Source organism: Mesoplodon densirostris, chromosome 4, assembly GCF_025265405.1.
Source record: "Mesoplodon densirostris isolate mMesDen1 chromosome 4, mMesDen1 primary haplotype, whole genome shotgun sequence".
NCBI lineage: Eukaryota > Metazoa > Chordata > Mammalia > Artiodactyla > Ziphiidae > Mesoplodon > Mesoplodon densirostris.
This window is the reverse complement of record NC_082664.1, coordinates 47,811,651-47,825,806: the sequence shown is the minus strand read 5'-3', so window position 1 is coordinate 47,825,806 and position 14,156 is coordinate 47,811,651. Positions and strand designations below refer to the sequence as shown.

The window sequence follows — 14,156 nt, the reverse complement described above, 5'->3', positions numbered from 1 at the left end:
CAGACTTTTTTAAAAAACGGGGAAATAAACAATGCGAGGAAAATGTCTTGTCCAAATGAGAATGGCACTGCATAAATATGCTAATAGCATCATAGCAGATTGGCTTAGGGAGGGGCTGAGAGATCATCCTCTGGGCTGTAATGGCTTTTTCAATGTTGTGCCCTCAGCTTGTAGAGCTTGACACATGGGCACCCAACAAATGTCTGATGAATGAAGGAAGGAAGGAGTTCATCTAGTCCAACCTCCTTGTTTTGTATATGAGGAACCCAGTGTCACCTAGCTGTGTTATACGTTCTTAGCTTGAATTTCTAAATATAATGGAAGTACTTAGAATCTTCAATAAGGACTTCTGGCAATCGGTGTTGCTTACCACTATCAGGACAAAGAGAAGCTCTCGTGAGGGGTTCTTTCTTTTTTTTTTTTTTTGGCGGTATGCGGGCCTCTCACTGTTGTGGCCTCCCGTTGCGGAGCACAGGCTCCGGACGCGCAGCCTCAGCGGCCATGGCTCACGGGCCCAGCCGCTCCGCGGCATGTGGGATCTTCCCGGACCAGGGCACGAACCCATGTCCCCTGCATCGACAGGTGGACTCAACCACTGCGCCACCAGGGAAGCCCGAGGGGTTCTTTTCTTTAATGGAAAAGAAGGTGATTCACGTGCCGTGACCCTCCAAAATGGAAATGAAATGCAAGCACTTAAAATGAGTGGGAGGAAAGGAAAGACCAAGTTGAGTCTGAATCAAAGGAACGTTATTCTGATTGGGGCAGAGAAAAGATTGTCTGTAGATAAGAATTCTGAAAAAACAAGGAAGACACTTCTTTTGGTATAACAGGCCATGGTAGAAAATTCATCTCTTGTAAATCTCTGAAACACTATCAAGCAATCAGAGATATTTTTCATACTGCACATAATACACTGAAAATGCTCTATGAATATCATTAGACTGGCTAGTACTTTGAGTTGATCTTTCAGTTAGCAGTGTTGGTTTATATTGGTTTATTCTTACTCTGACGACTAACAACTAATATTTCTGTAGGACTTTACAGTTTAAAAAACACTTTCAGGTACAGTAAATGATTTAATTTTTCAGCAATCTTATGATGGAGCCTTTGATAGCTACTGCTGGAGAAAACTGAGGCACAGAATGGCCATATGTCTTCCAACCCAAATCCCAAATTCTTACTTCAGCAGGCTGCATTTGATGTAGATGATGCCTCCCCCAGTGTCAACAGAACAGGTGTCAAGCCAGTAAGTCAGAGCTGGGTGTGTAGCCAGTACATCTTAACCTTGAATGTGCACACAAATCTCTTGGGATCTTAAAATGCAGGTCCTAATTCTGGGTCTGGGGTGAGGCCTAAGAGTCCAGCCTTTCTAACAAGTTCCCAGATGTTGCTGATGCTACTGGTCCATGGGTCTAGAACACATTTTTTGCTGTTTGTGAATCAGTTATGCTCTCACCTACCGAATTTCCAGACCAAGAGAAAATGTACTCAGAGCTTTCTGCAGCTGATTCATGTCCAGAGAGAGCCTGAGGCTGACCCCTGACCCTCTCTTCCTGCCTAGCAAGGATGAAATGGCCACAGCAAGAGGCAGGCACTATTGCCCAGGAGTCAAAACATCGTATAGGGAGTCTTCAGAAATTTCTGCCCAGATATCATTCACGTTGGAATTCTGGTTCCAAAATATCTATTTTACCTGGAGGGCAGGACAAGAGTGATAAAATCCTGGACTGAAGAGCCTGAGCAGAATTCTGCATGTGAAGCCAAAGCGATGATGTGTATGTTTTCTTTTGAAGTGACTTAAAGAGTAAAAAAATGCCCATTCTTTGGGGGCATTTTATTAAGACCAGGCGGCCAACCTGGGGAGGTTTTTCAATGTCCAGGATGTGGGCAGAGTTTGAGGGGAACACTGAGGTAAGAAGACAGCCCAGGACGGTGGTTCTCAGCCTGGCTAGCCATTAAAACCACTCATGTGCATGAGAAAGTATGAATGCTCTGACTCCATTACAGGGATTTTCAGTTACTTGGTCTGGGCTGGGATCTGGGCATTGAAATTTTTTTTAAGGCTCCAGCGGGGTTGAATGTGCAGCCAAGGTTGAGAACTGCTAGCCTAAGACAAAAATGCTCCAGGATGGAAGACGGAATGAAGAATTTTATCCATATCTATATTAGTCAGTTCTCATTAGTTGCAGTGCTGATGTTCTATGAAGTCCCTGTGGACACTGAATTAGCGAACACTGAACCCCCCTGCTGCTAGGGGAAATACTAGGCTAGGTTCCTGCAAACCTCATGACATTTTCATTGACGTATCAATACATAACATTATTTTATATATGTTTAAAGACATCTTATTTAATACATATTGTTGATTCATTAATATCTGCATTCAAGGCCAACAGCACTCTTACTCATGCTAAACAAAACTTGTCCAATACATGTGTTTTCTCCCTAAAGCACATCACAGCCTCTTGCACTGAGCAACACTAGCCAGCACACCAGCCCTACACTTGGGGGCAGTTTTAAACAGTAAATCACAAACGAAAAACAGCGAAGTTAGAAAAACATGGCACTGAACAACCTTGTAAAGGACACTGGTTTACAGTATGAGAACTGACATGGGAAGGCTGAGCAACAAGGCCTGTTCGACTCCAGCCAGGAACACGTGCTCCAAGGACTCATTTTTTGCCAGTCTGCACAGGTCCGTGAATGACGATGAGAATGCTGCGAATGTTCATTTTTGGTTACAAGAAATTTTTAGCAAATAGGTGAATTCTCAAATACAGAATCTGTGAATACGGAGGATCAGTGATATATAAGACATAATAGAGGAACACACACTGTATAGTTTGTATGCAGGTCAAGGTGGACATAGAAGTAGACAAGCAAAGAGACCTATGGATCTGAGCTGGCTGTCTGGGGTCAGCCCAGCCCCCCTGATCGCCCTACAGCCTGTTCTCTTTGCTGCCTGGATCTTAAGGCTCCAGACAGCCCTCCCCATCTCGTACCCAATAAGAAATGAATGCTGTTCAATTCCTGTCCTTAAACTAGAACAGTCCTGGGGCCTGAATTATGCCAGGAACCTCATGCTTGCAGTGTCTCTGGAAGTCTTTTATTGCAGGACTGATTTATAATACCCAAGTCGATGAGTTGAGAGCAATTACGTAAACGCTGTTTCTCTGGGATAGAGAAGAACGGTCCGGTTTAAATGAAAAATGCGGTGCCAAGTCAAAAATCAAATCGTTATGTGTAATTACAGACCGCAGTAAATCAATTTTACAAACACAGTACCAATCTCACTGTGTCCCAACACCCACAGGGTCAGGTTGTGACCGTTTAGAATTTGAGAAGAGGCTGAAGGTGAAGAGAAGGTGGGAATTGGGATGCGTGAAGCCTCAATAGCTTGTCTTGAATCACATGGTGATGCAATCAAATATAATTAAGAAACCAGGAGAACCCAAACCATCCAATTTCTCTTAATTAACACCCCCCCAAAATAATCTAATTAGCAGTGTAAGCTCAAATTGTGGGGGTTTTTTTCTTGAATGGTCATTTATGTGTATTGTTACACTTGACATTTGATTGAATGCTTTAATGAAAACAAGAACCAATTCCCTCATCAGTAAATTGCCGGCCGAAATGCTGAGAATCTCCAGTTCTCATTCTTCTATCAAGGAACTAAGTTAAGAATTAGTCAGGACTGCATAATACATTTCTAATTATTTATAACCCGTCTCCTAACACTAGAAAGAAAAGAAAAAAGATTGCTGCTTAATCAAGGCCAAGTTCAGAGTTTCACACTCTGAAATCCTGGCACCGGTCCTGCGTTTGGCTGGTGCTGAGTAGAGACCCTGATGGCAGTAGGATTTCGGCATCTTCTAATGATGCCAGTCCTTGCCTAATCAGTGCTGTTGCATTTAAGAGCCACCTTGCCCTCTTATCTGGGAGCCTTTTAAGCTCCAGTGGCAGTGAAGACTTTGCCAGTAGTTCAGCTCAAGACAGGAGTTAGTAGACAAGACTCCAAAGTATCCTTTGGAAGCCCCTTTTAAGTGTGACCCCCTTCTCCTCTGGACAAGTGCTGCTGGTGGTGTCAAGATGCAAAAGGATACCCTGATGATTTGTTCAGTGACTCTGGTAGTGGCCTTGGGACTGATGCTCTGAGGGGGGGTTTGGTTGCTCAATCATGAAACCCTGGCTATTGCAGTTCCAAACTTGGATTGCTTTGTTGGTACCCGCATTCAGTCAGCAACTGGGGAGTGTTAAACACAGGATGGACAGTGCATTTTGTAAACCTAAGAAGCACTTCTTGGATAGACATGTGAGCTGAGGTAACAGTGATTACAATTTGAGAGTTATCTTTTAAGAAAGGGGTAGGAGGGTAGTTTTGTCATCAAACATCTAACTTTCTGAGTTTCTCTAGTCTCTTCCTTAAACACAGTGACTGGAGCATTTTTATGGACACACTGGTAAACAAAAAAGGAAATAGCTGCTTCGGTCCACTCCTAGCCACTTGCTTGGCTCAAATATTTTCTTTACTTGGTGTCATAATCAAAATGATTCAAATTCTGCAACTCTGTCTAAACTCTTCACTCACCACATGAGTAGAAATTCCACGGACAAACATAAGGTCTAAGAAGCCTAAGGGTTAAGCACATATAGATATAACTATAGATATGAAAAGGAAAATATTTCAGGAAAGTAGAAGTGAACCCAATATACAGGAACCTTACAAATGGCTAGGTTGATTCCACAGTCCCTCGAATTGGCTGAAACATCTGCTTCAGTGGTGTCAAGTTACTTCCATAGTTGGTGTCATTGGTTTTGATAGAATGGAATGAGAGGATTTGGGCAGTTTCCTTTTAGGACTGCTTGATTTGAAGTTCAACTTGTAAGATTCTACTGATTTCTATAAAATGAATATATTGGCTTCTTGTCTAACTTATAAATAATGACAATGTAAAGTCAAACAGCAGTTTTCTAAAATGGATTTTCTACTGGATGACACCCAGTTTTGCCATTATAGAAACTGACAAAAGAGGACAAATGAAATGTACAAAAGATTAATGCAGCAATAAAAGTCTGCCAGAAACATTCTAATTTACTTCTTAAAAGCCTAAATGTTTAAGTGATAATGTGAAGGCAGAAACAGACATCTTTGCTCTGCCCAAAGGCCAAGCCTTCTGTGGAGTAATAAGGGCTGACACCAGTAACAAGGACTCACATCATGGAAAAACCTCTCCAGGTGCTTTTCCCTGCGTCAGAATGCGTTCACTTAAAGATGGTATGAAAATGATACTGAACGGGGAAAAAGAGATTTGGCAGTGTGTATTTGTCAGCCTTGTTGGCATGTTCTTTGCGGCTCTGTCTTCTTCTAGAGCCTCCATTTGTTTTGTTTTGTTGCATAGGCGAGTGTATACTTTCTCTTCAGAGAGCGTGTGGCTTCCTCCCTGGGCTTGTTGGGAACACCCGGTCCGCCCCCTACATCTTTGCTTTGTAGCATGCTCTTTCTTCTTCCCCCAGGATGAGGTGGAGTCTAAAGCTGTTTGGGGGAATCATCTTCTGGTGTCCAGATGTTGTGAGCACTGGTTTTCCAAACTTTTGGACAAGAAGCAGGGCACAAGCATGCAGAGTGGAGGCATATAACCTTTCAGATTTGCTTTTAATCTATTCCCTGAAGCAATGAGACGGAGCATGTTAATTTTAACCGTAATAATTAATATTCCCTTCCCCCTCCAACCCCCGACACAAATCTGTTCTTGGCCATGAATGTGACTGGTGTTGTCTTTTTTTTGCATGATGTCACTGATTAAATACCCAAGTTTTTTTTTTTTAATGTATTCTTGCAGTACTATTAATCTTTTCTTCCCCAAAGATTCCCACCACAGGGCCTCAGATTACTGGTTGTGGCACCACAAAACCAACTAAAGAAGAGGAATCGAGGGTCTAATGTCATTTCGCCACTGAGCCTTACTCAAAGATGTTGGCTTTTTTAAAAAGCAGATGCCTAGAATTATGCATACAAGTGGTGTTAGCAGAACTCTACTCTTTGAAAATGGAAAGCCTTCAGTAACAGTTCCTTAGATGCTCTGAAATCAGTGTTCTCAGAAGAAACTCTTGGGATGGCACCCGAAAGATGCCTGTTAAGCAGGCCTAAACTAAGGGAATGAACAGAAACACTCTCCCCAGTAACCTTGAAACAATAGCCATAGCTATTTTATAGCTGGCAATGGCTTGAGCTTTTTCTCCTTTCAACTTGACAAGTATCAAACCACCTCCTGCAGCAAAACTCTCAAATTGGTGTATTCACCAAAGTTTCTACTGATGCTGCTGAATTTCTTTTGGGAGTAGGTCTAGAAAATATTGTTAAAGTACGCCCTTAGCAACATGTAAGTAGAATATTCCCCGTGCTTTTTCATAGCCTGTTGACACACGTAACATGTATCACCCGAGTAGGGAATTGACCTGGACCTTTTCATTCAGGAAAGAAATTCTAAGTTAATATTTTAAAATAATATGTAAATATTTGATTTCCTCATTCGATTTTTTAAAATCCCTAAATTAGAATGAGTTGTTTTTGTAAAGTTTAGTCATGCTAGCAATTAGATTGAATTCTGTCACATGAGCGTCTAGAATTTGAAAAATTAACAAAGCATTAAGTATTTCTGTGAAGGTCAACTTCTTGAATTAGAAATGGAGAGACTGGCTTAAGAAGAAAGAAGAGTGAAATTGCAAATCATGTCTATGTGGCTGAACTCATGAGGGCCTGATGAGGCTGCAGAGCCCAACCTTGGGTTGAGAAGACAGGTTATTGGGTTTGATGAAAGAGAATGACATTAGGAGTATGGGTGTACTTAATGCCCTTATTCAAAAGGAAATCAGCTTCAGCAGTCTAGCTTCTAGACTCCAGGGCAAAATGCTGAGCCTGGAGATAGGTGGAAACTCACAGTGGTAGCAATGAGACCTGGTGGTGGAGTGAACTTGAGGAGGTAGTATAACTGTGAAAGGCACCAGAGGACTTTAAACATACGAGTTCCCGAGGCCACTAGGTTCCCCGTAGAGCTCAGCAAACACAGTGGAGAATAGCAGTCATCTCTATCATTTATTGAGTTTGGGCCTCAGTTTTTAACAAAAAACTGGGATCCCCGTAAAACAATAATTGTACTTCAAATCTGATGATGAAAAAAATGACAAAAAGAGCTATGAATTCAGCAACTATAAATGAATTTATATTTTATTAATTTTAATACTCTCTACATACCTATAAAAACCACGTATAGCACAGCGTCTCATCTACTAGCCGGTGCACGTAGGGATTCCCAGGTCCTTCCACTACCCAGGGGCCCCCAGCTCACAACATAGGGATTATTGGATTACATTGCCTTTCAGGGCCTTGCAGCTCTGAAATGTTATTAATCTATGCTCATAATACTAATTTTAAAGCATTACTTGCATTCACTGTATAAATTTAAGGAAAACAGAGGAGTATGCAATGTATCGTTGAAAGATCTCCGTTACTGTTTGTTAGGAGAAAGTTTCAGTGTAAGAGTTGAGCTTCAGTCGTCCGAACTGTTTGTGTATGAGGATCACTTCACTCCTTGACAGTGGGGTACAATCCTTAACCTAACAGTGGACCAGGGAAAAGCTGGGCCCATATCCCAAACCTTCCTCTTTCCACACACCCCATTATTTGTCATATTAGAAGGCAGGAGAAGTAGTTATACCTAATTTTCTTAAAAGAGTCTATCTTGAAAAGTCTTTTCCTGAACCTAATTTCAATAGCTAAAAATCAAGGCAAAGTCAAGTTTGGTCAAAGGAAAGGGGAAAGAAATCTGATTTCCAGGCTTTCAAGAAAATACTTAAAAGAACAGAACCCAGCGCCAGGTATCGTATTTTCCCCTAAAAATGTGTTGAAAGTAGTCTCATGAAAGGTGCTTGGAGATGAAAAAGAAATCATAAGGTATGACAGAGTTTATTGCCAGATTATAAGACCCTCTGTCCTCACATCATACTGCTCCACTGCTGAAGCAAGATTATTTTTAGCTGCTTTTCCCATATTTCAACTAGACTTGTTCAGTATTTATTATTTATTTTTAGTTCACTTGAAGTTATAAATGTTCCAACTATTATAGTACTCTACTGTCATATGTACACATACATACATATATATGTGTACATACCTGAGATTTCCTATTCCTAAAAATATAAGCGATACGGGCTCTATACACTCTACACAGTATTAAGTTTTAGCTTCAGTTTTTTCAAGAGCAAGAGTCACAATTTTGCCCCCCTGGGCAATTGTTAGAATGAATCCCCCCTGAAATATGTTGTCCCTCCAGCGCTCATTATTATAAAGTCACAAAATTCAGGACCTCGGTTCAGCTGGAACTTGCCAACTTCTAATCAATAGTGAGATTTTTTGGCAAGGTGTGTTTAATTCTGCATCATTTGAATATTACTCTGGGGCAGCTTAAGTCTGAATGGAGCGCTGCTGTTGTCTGGCGTGCAGCAGTCAGCAAGCGAGAACATTCCAAAGGTCTGCCTCTAGCTAGAGTTATTCTGGGGCAGCTAACACAGTGTGAAGAGCTTCTCAGAAGCCTGACTTCACTGCTCTTGCCTCCCTACTCATAGGGAAAGGAATTTTATTTATTTATTTTTGCCTGAATATCCATTCTTCCTCTATTTACCACCACTTCAGATGAGTTCTTTCGGTTGAAAAGAAAAAAGGAGCCATGGGACAGCCATCCACCCTTTGCCCCGGGCCACCTCATTCATTCCACCGCTGTGTGGCCTGTTTTCTCACACTCTTTCTGTCCATGGCGTTTATTCTTTCGTCTGCTATTTTATGCCAAACAAAGTACTCCAGCACCTGAAGTAATACCAAATTTGGCTCCGCGATCACCATTACCTCTACCTGAAGATTTGTCTTCACGCCAAAGTGGCCTTGTTGGCAGGTGACCTGTCACCTGCTCCGGTCTCCTTCCCGCAGGAAGGTGAGCCTGTATTGCCTCCAGGCCTCAGTTCCCTTTGGAGAAATGAGATGTCTGCCCCGCACAACTTGGCTTTCATGTAGGTGTGGGCCCCCGCTGGCTCTCAATCCACGGCCCTCTCTGCAAACCAAACCAGAAGCTTAACGAGAGGCATTGTGCTTGGTTGCTATGGCAGGTTCGCTCCTACGGGGACATTTCTGAGTTTGGTGCCAGCTGTGGGAATCTTTATGATACAGACAGGGTGGGGCCTTAGGTAGGAAGTCCCTGGGAAAAGGTCCTGGTACCTCAGGTATAATTGATTTTTATTGGAGACAGAGACCAACCAAGTTTGTGCCATAATCCCTGTAGTTTCGGTCAAGCTCAAGGTTATATGAAGAAATGGGTGTAGGTTTCTATGAACAAATCCCTATAAGTCCTGGGAAGTTAGGTAAACATTTAGTAGATTCCTTGGACACTGACAGCCTCCCCAAGGACACCCATCAGTGGGAAGGTAGCATGAATTTTAAGAAAACTTTCGGTGGAAAGAAACAAATTGGCTTCATCTAATAACAGAATTCAACTGCTACCTGTGTCTGGTATTGTTCTCCACATCCAGAAACGGGGACTCTCTGAGCAGTGTTACCACTCATGGTTATGGATTCAGTTATAGCCTCTAACCAGGTGGAATGCTAAGGATTCCAGCAGCTCTGAGCTGTGCGTCTCTCTTTGGCAAGGCCTGTTTTTATGGTTTCGGGCTCACTCTAATCCTGGCTGTGAAGAGGAGCCCCCGTTTCCCCTCTGGGCACACCTGGCTGGCACCATTCAGAGCATCCACCAGATACTCTGAAATGGTTGCAGAGGTACCAGGAAGCAAAGACATCTAAGCTGGAAAGTCCCAGCACTTGGGGCAGCCCTGAACAAGTCTGCCCAATTTTGTATAAATACTTAGACAGGCATGAAATGAATTTTCTGGATGTCTGGCTTTTCTTCCTATTGGCTTCTCTCTTCATTTTTGCTGCTGCTTCCTTTTCCTTTTTTTCCTTTTCTGCTTTTTCTTTTTTCTTTTTCTTTTTCTCTTGCTAATTCGGATCCAACCAGGTAGCAATGCATTTTCCAGGGAGCCTTTTTAAATAGTTTCTTCCATAGTCTAATTTAGTGGAAATGCAAGCTGTTTCAGCCTGTTAGGATCCAAAAAAATGTTTAACAGTGTTCCCTTTGCATATTTTGAAGTTAGATGATAATTCCTTGCCTTTGATAGAATTGACCCAAATTAGAAATTTCTCAGGTTACAGATACTAAACGCGGCAGCTCCCTTTTTCCCTCCCTTTTTTCTTAATAAGGAAGTTTCTAGCCCTTCTGATTGTCCCTCTTTCACACACAAGACGGCCCTTCTGGCCACATGAAGCCAAACGGAAACACTGACAGCAGAGGTGTGAGCCCCATGGCTCTCAGGGCCTGGTTAAGGCCAGCTGACCAGGAGCAGCCTGCCCTCACCTCTACTGCCCCAAGCACACTTTTTGCAAACACTCAGGCTTTCGGCTCTGGTCTTTACCTTTTTAAGTGGGTGGCAAGGGAGCCTGCTGGTCAGGTCTCTCTGTTGGTGCTGCCCCACCAGAACGCGGTTTAACAGAAAGCAGAACTTCTTACATTGGGACGTCAGGTCCGCTGACTAAAGAACGCACAAAGATGAACGCCAGCAAAGCATTGCTAGTCCGAACTTGGGAGGGTGCATACCTCATTGGAGGGGATAGAGCCTGAGATGGAACTTAATGGCTTCCCTGAAAAATGTTTAAAAATGCATGTGGCTCAATTCCATGTGAACACTGCAGCAGTCAAAATAAACTGGACCTGTCAGTAGCCAGCTCAGAGAGAAAGTTATGAATAGACTTATTCTGTAAGGTTGTCACTTTACACGCCCAGAAAAACCAACCAAGGGTAACGTCGGCTCCCTCGGCGTTGATTTTGGTTAAATCCCTGCCTTGAATGACCTCAATTTAATGTGGCTAGTTATATGTGAGTTGTTGCTTTTTCCTGGTTTTCTGGAAAAGAAATTAAAAATGGGGGCTACGCAGATGTTGCCCCCTGCACGGAAGGGCTGAGCACGCTGGTAGAAACCAGTCCCGGCTGACTGAGAGCAGCCCACTGGCTTCTGAATGAACGCCTTGTTACCTGGAAGTGTTTTCAATATAAAGCTTGGCGTTAACCTGCGAAGCCAACAGAAAGAATCGGCCCTTTCACGGACAGCTGCTGTGTCCCGTATACCCCTGGTAGTGTTGGGCTGAGCCTGCACCCCCGTCAGAGGTGATGGTTCCCCCGATTCCTGGTTGGAAGGACTAGTCCACTTCGTCTAGCTCAGCCCAGCAAAGATCCCCAACGACGATGACCGGCCTGCCTGCCCTTCCAGAAGTCCACCCTTAACGACATGGGTAATGTCGGGTTTTGTGTGTTTCTTCCCCTGCAAAAAAAAAAATTATCCAGGACATGTTCTTTTCAGTCTTGGCAGATGGCCACTTAGCCAGGCTGTCAAGCCTCACCTGATGTATGGGGCTACTACTCCAATTCCTGATTTCTAGAGTTGGAACTAAACCCAGATCCCAGCCCACAAAAGCACAGGTCTGGGCACTCTAGATGTAGCCTCCCTGGAGAAGCCCAAGCCACCCAGAGGTACAGACAGCATCCTTTTTAATCACCCCCAAAGGGAAGGGCCACCCCATGCCCACGGATGCAGTAATAAGACAGCGCCATGTCTCAGGGTGAAGAGGTACTGTGGGTTCTTCTGCGGCCCAGGCTAAAGGGGGGGGAATAACCTATTTCATTTTATTTTTTTTTTTCCAGTTCTCTCAGGCCAGGCACACCACAGCCCTTTGAAACGATCTGTGTCCCTTACCCCACCCATCAATGTGCCAAGCCAGCCTCTAGGACATGGATGGATGTCTCATGAGGACTTACGAGCTAGAGGACCCCAGTGCCTCCCCTCCGATCATGCCCCCCTGTCACCACAAAGCAGTGTAGCCTCTTCAGGAAGTGGTGGGAGTGAACACTTAGAAGATCAGACCACTGCTCGTAACACATTCCAAGAAGAAGGTAGTGGTATGAAAGGTGAGTGACTGCCACTGGCAACAGAGTCCATCCCTTTATATGGAATCAGGAGGGTGAGAAGAGAGATAGGCAGTGAAGAGGAAGGAGCCCCCCCCCCCACCCTGCTCCCCAGGCTGACGGAGCTGACTGCGGAGGAAAGGGCTCGGATTCCCCTTCCAGGGCTTCTTGCCAAAACCTGGGAAGAGCAAGAGAGGTCAACACCCTCTTTTTTTTTTTTTTCCGAATGCAGTGACTTGCAGACAATTAAATGTGTCACAGCTGGCGGTGATAGCATCTACTGTTTGCATGTACGTTCCTCCGTCTGCCCTGTTTGTAAAGACGCTGAGCTGCTCCAGCCTTCTACCTCACTGCTTTGGCCAGGGAACCGTCGATAATTTAGCAAAACAAACCACAGGATCTTTTTTCAAATCTCTCTTAGTGTACAATCGTAGTGTTGCTTTCTCTCCTCTCTCCCTTTTCCTTTGATATCCAAAGAAGCTTGCAAACCCTTTTTCTCTGCATCTGTTTAAGGGACATGAAAAAAATACCACTGAGACTCTCTGACAGTGTTGTAAGCCTGATAGCAGATTTGCATACAGGTGATAAAGGCCTTTTGTGCAGCATAAGTAAATGTTCCTACATTGCCCTGTAAATCTCTCCTCTTCTAAAGATACTCATCAGGAGATAGAGATTTCCAAATTACCCATGGTAGGTTCAGAGAAGATACGCACATTCTGTAGTTTCAGATGCAAGTTGTTCAAGGGCTGGGAAGCCCTTAGGGAAAGATGCTCATCAGAGACACATTAATAACAATCTTAGATGGAGAAACAAGAGCTAGTCGTGCTCCTGGGACTACGATGCTGAGGGGAGGCTCTGAGGGTGCCCTCGTTGCTGGCATGCATAGTCCTGAGGTTGTGCTGTTTCTGATCGTACCCTTGAGAAGAACCAGTGTTGACATAGGAGGCTGTGTACTGAGTTTCCTCCCCACCACAGGAGCGTGGCACAGGGAGATGCCCGCCATTGCCCAGGTGCTGGTTGTAAGTGAGCACCAGGCTGAAAAATGGAGCTTGCCCACCAGGGGACATGAATCTGACACAAAGACAGTTCCCTGGAGCATTCCTCCCTCCCAGCTGCTCAGGCCAGCATCCTCCCAACCCACCACAATCTGTGGTGGATACTGTACTGAGTGCCCAGAGTGGGTGGGACACATCTTGATGTTTTCCTCTCTCTGGTGATACAAATCGGTCATTAAAGGTGTTTAACAGGCAGCAAAAACAATGGCTCCTTTTGGCACGCCGCGGGGATGTGTGTCCTCTTTTCTTTCTCTTCCACAGTTCTCGGGGAAATGTGTCATAATTTTGGAGACCTACCAAAACCCATTTTTGAGTTTATGCTACATGGTTCTGTGTTCAAGCAGCTGAGCCCCGGGGGATGAGTAGCAGGGGAGGCTCAGCCACGCTTGGCCCAAGAGGGGTAGAAGCCATGGTTACTCAGGACTAGCTTCTTGCCGAGTGAAATGGAGCATCTGGACAAGTGGAGTGTCTGGACAGATGGTTTCCAAGAAAGCTACATGCGGTTCTAATTGGTAACTGTGGGAAGGAGGCCTGGCCTTTACGTTGAAGGGCTTGGAGGGTCTTGTGGGAAGCCTATTGTTCTCCAGGACACAGGCCTCTCCAGGAGGAATGCTGGGTCTGCTGTCTGCTTATAGGAGCTTTGTTATCTTTTTTCTTTTTTCCTTTTGCTTTCTTTTCTTGGTTTTCTTTCTTTGTTTTTGGTTGTGAAGCCCTCTGTATACCTTAGACATTCTCCCAAAGCAGGTAAATGTGTGTTCATTGCATGCTGGCCTTTCAGGGTGAGAAATGAGTCATGAGAGCAGGCTTTTAAAGAGAAACGAATGAGAGAAAAATGGAATAAATGTCCTATCCCTGTTTTAGAATAAAAGCCAAAATATTCCAAAGTTCAAGGAACATGCCATATATCCGCTTCTTTGATTCCTTCTTTTAGAATTGGTGAGAATTGTCCCCTCAGAGCTTCTTCGATCTGAAAATGATACAGATAAGATATGATAGCCAAGATTTTCTTTATAGGCCCAAGGCATGTGGTCAGAAAACAGGCTCT

The 14,156-nt window shown here is 43.9% G+C and overlaps 1 protein-coding gene across 6 annotated transcripts in view; it reads left to right on the top strand.

Moving 5' to 3' along the window:
* SAMD4A (sterile alpha motif domain containing 4A) overlaps positions 1–14,156 on the top strand; it is a 236,841-nt gene that overhangs the window by 172,138 nt on the left and 50,547 nt on the right. For 4 of the 6 annotated variants that reach the window (XM_060096190.1, XM_060096187.1, XM_060096188.1 and 1 more), the window contains exon 4: positions 11,796–12,059. The exons of the other annotated variants lie outside the window; for them this stretch is intronic. In XM_060096190.1, the coding sequence (XP_059952173.1) occupies positions 11,796–12,059 (264 nt within the window). The remainder of the gene's footprint in view (positions 1–11,795; positions 12,060–14,156) is intronic. 6 annotated transcript variants of the gene reach the window in all.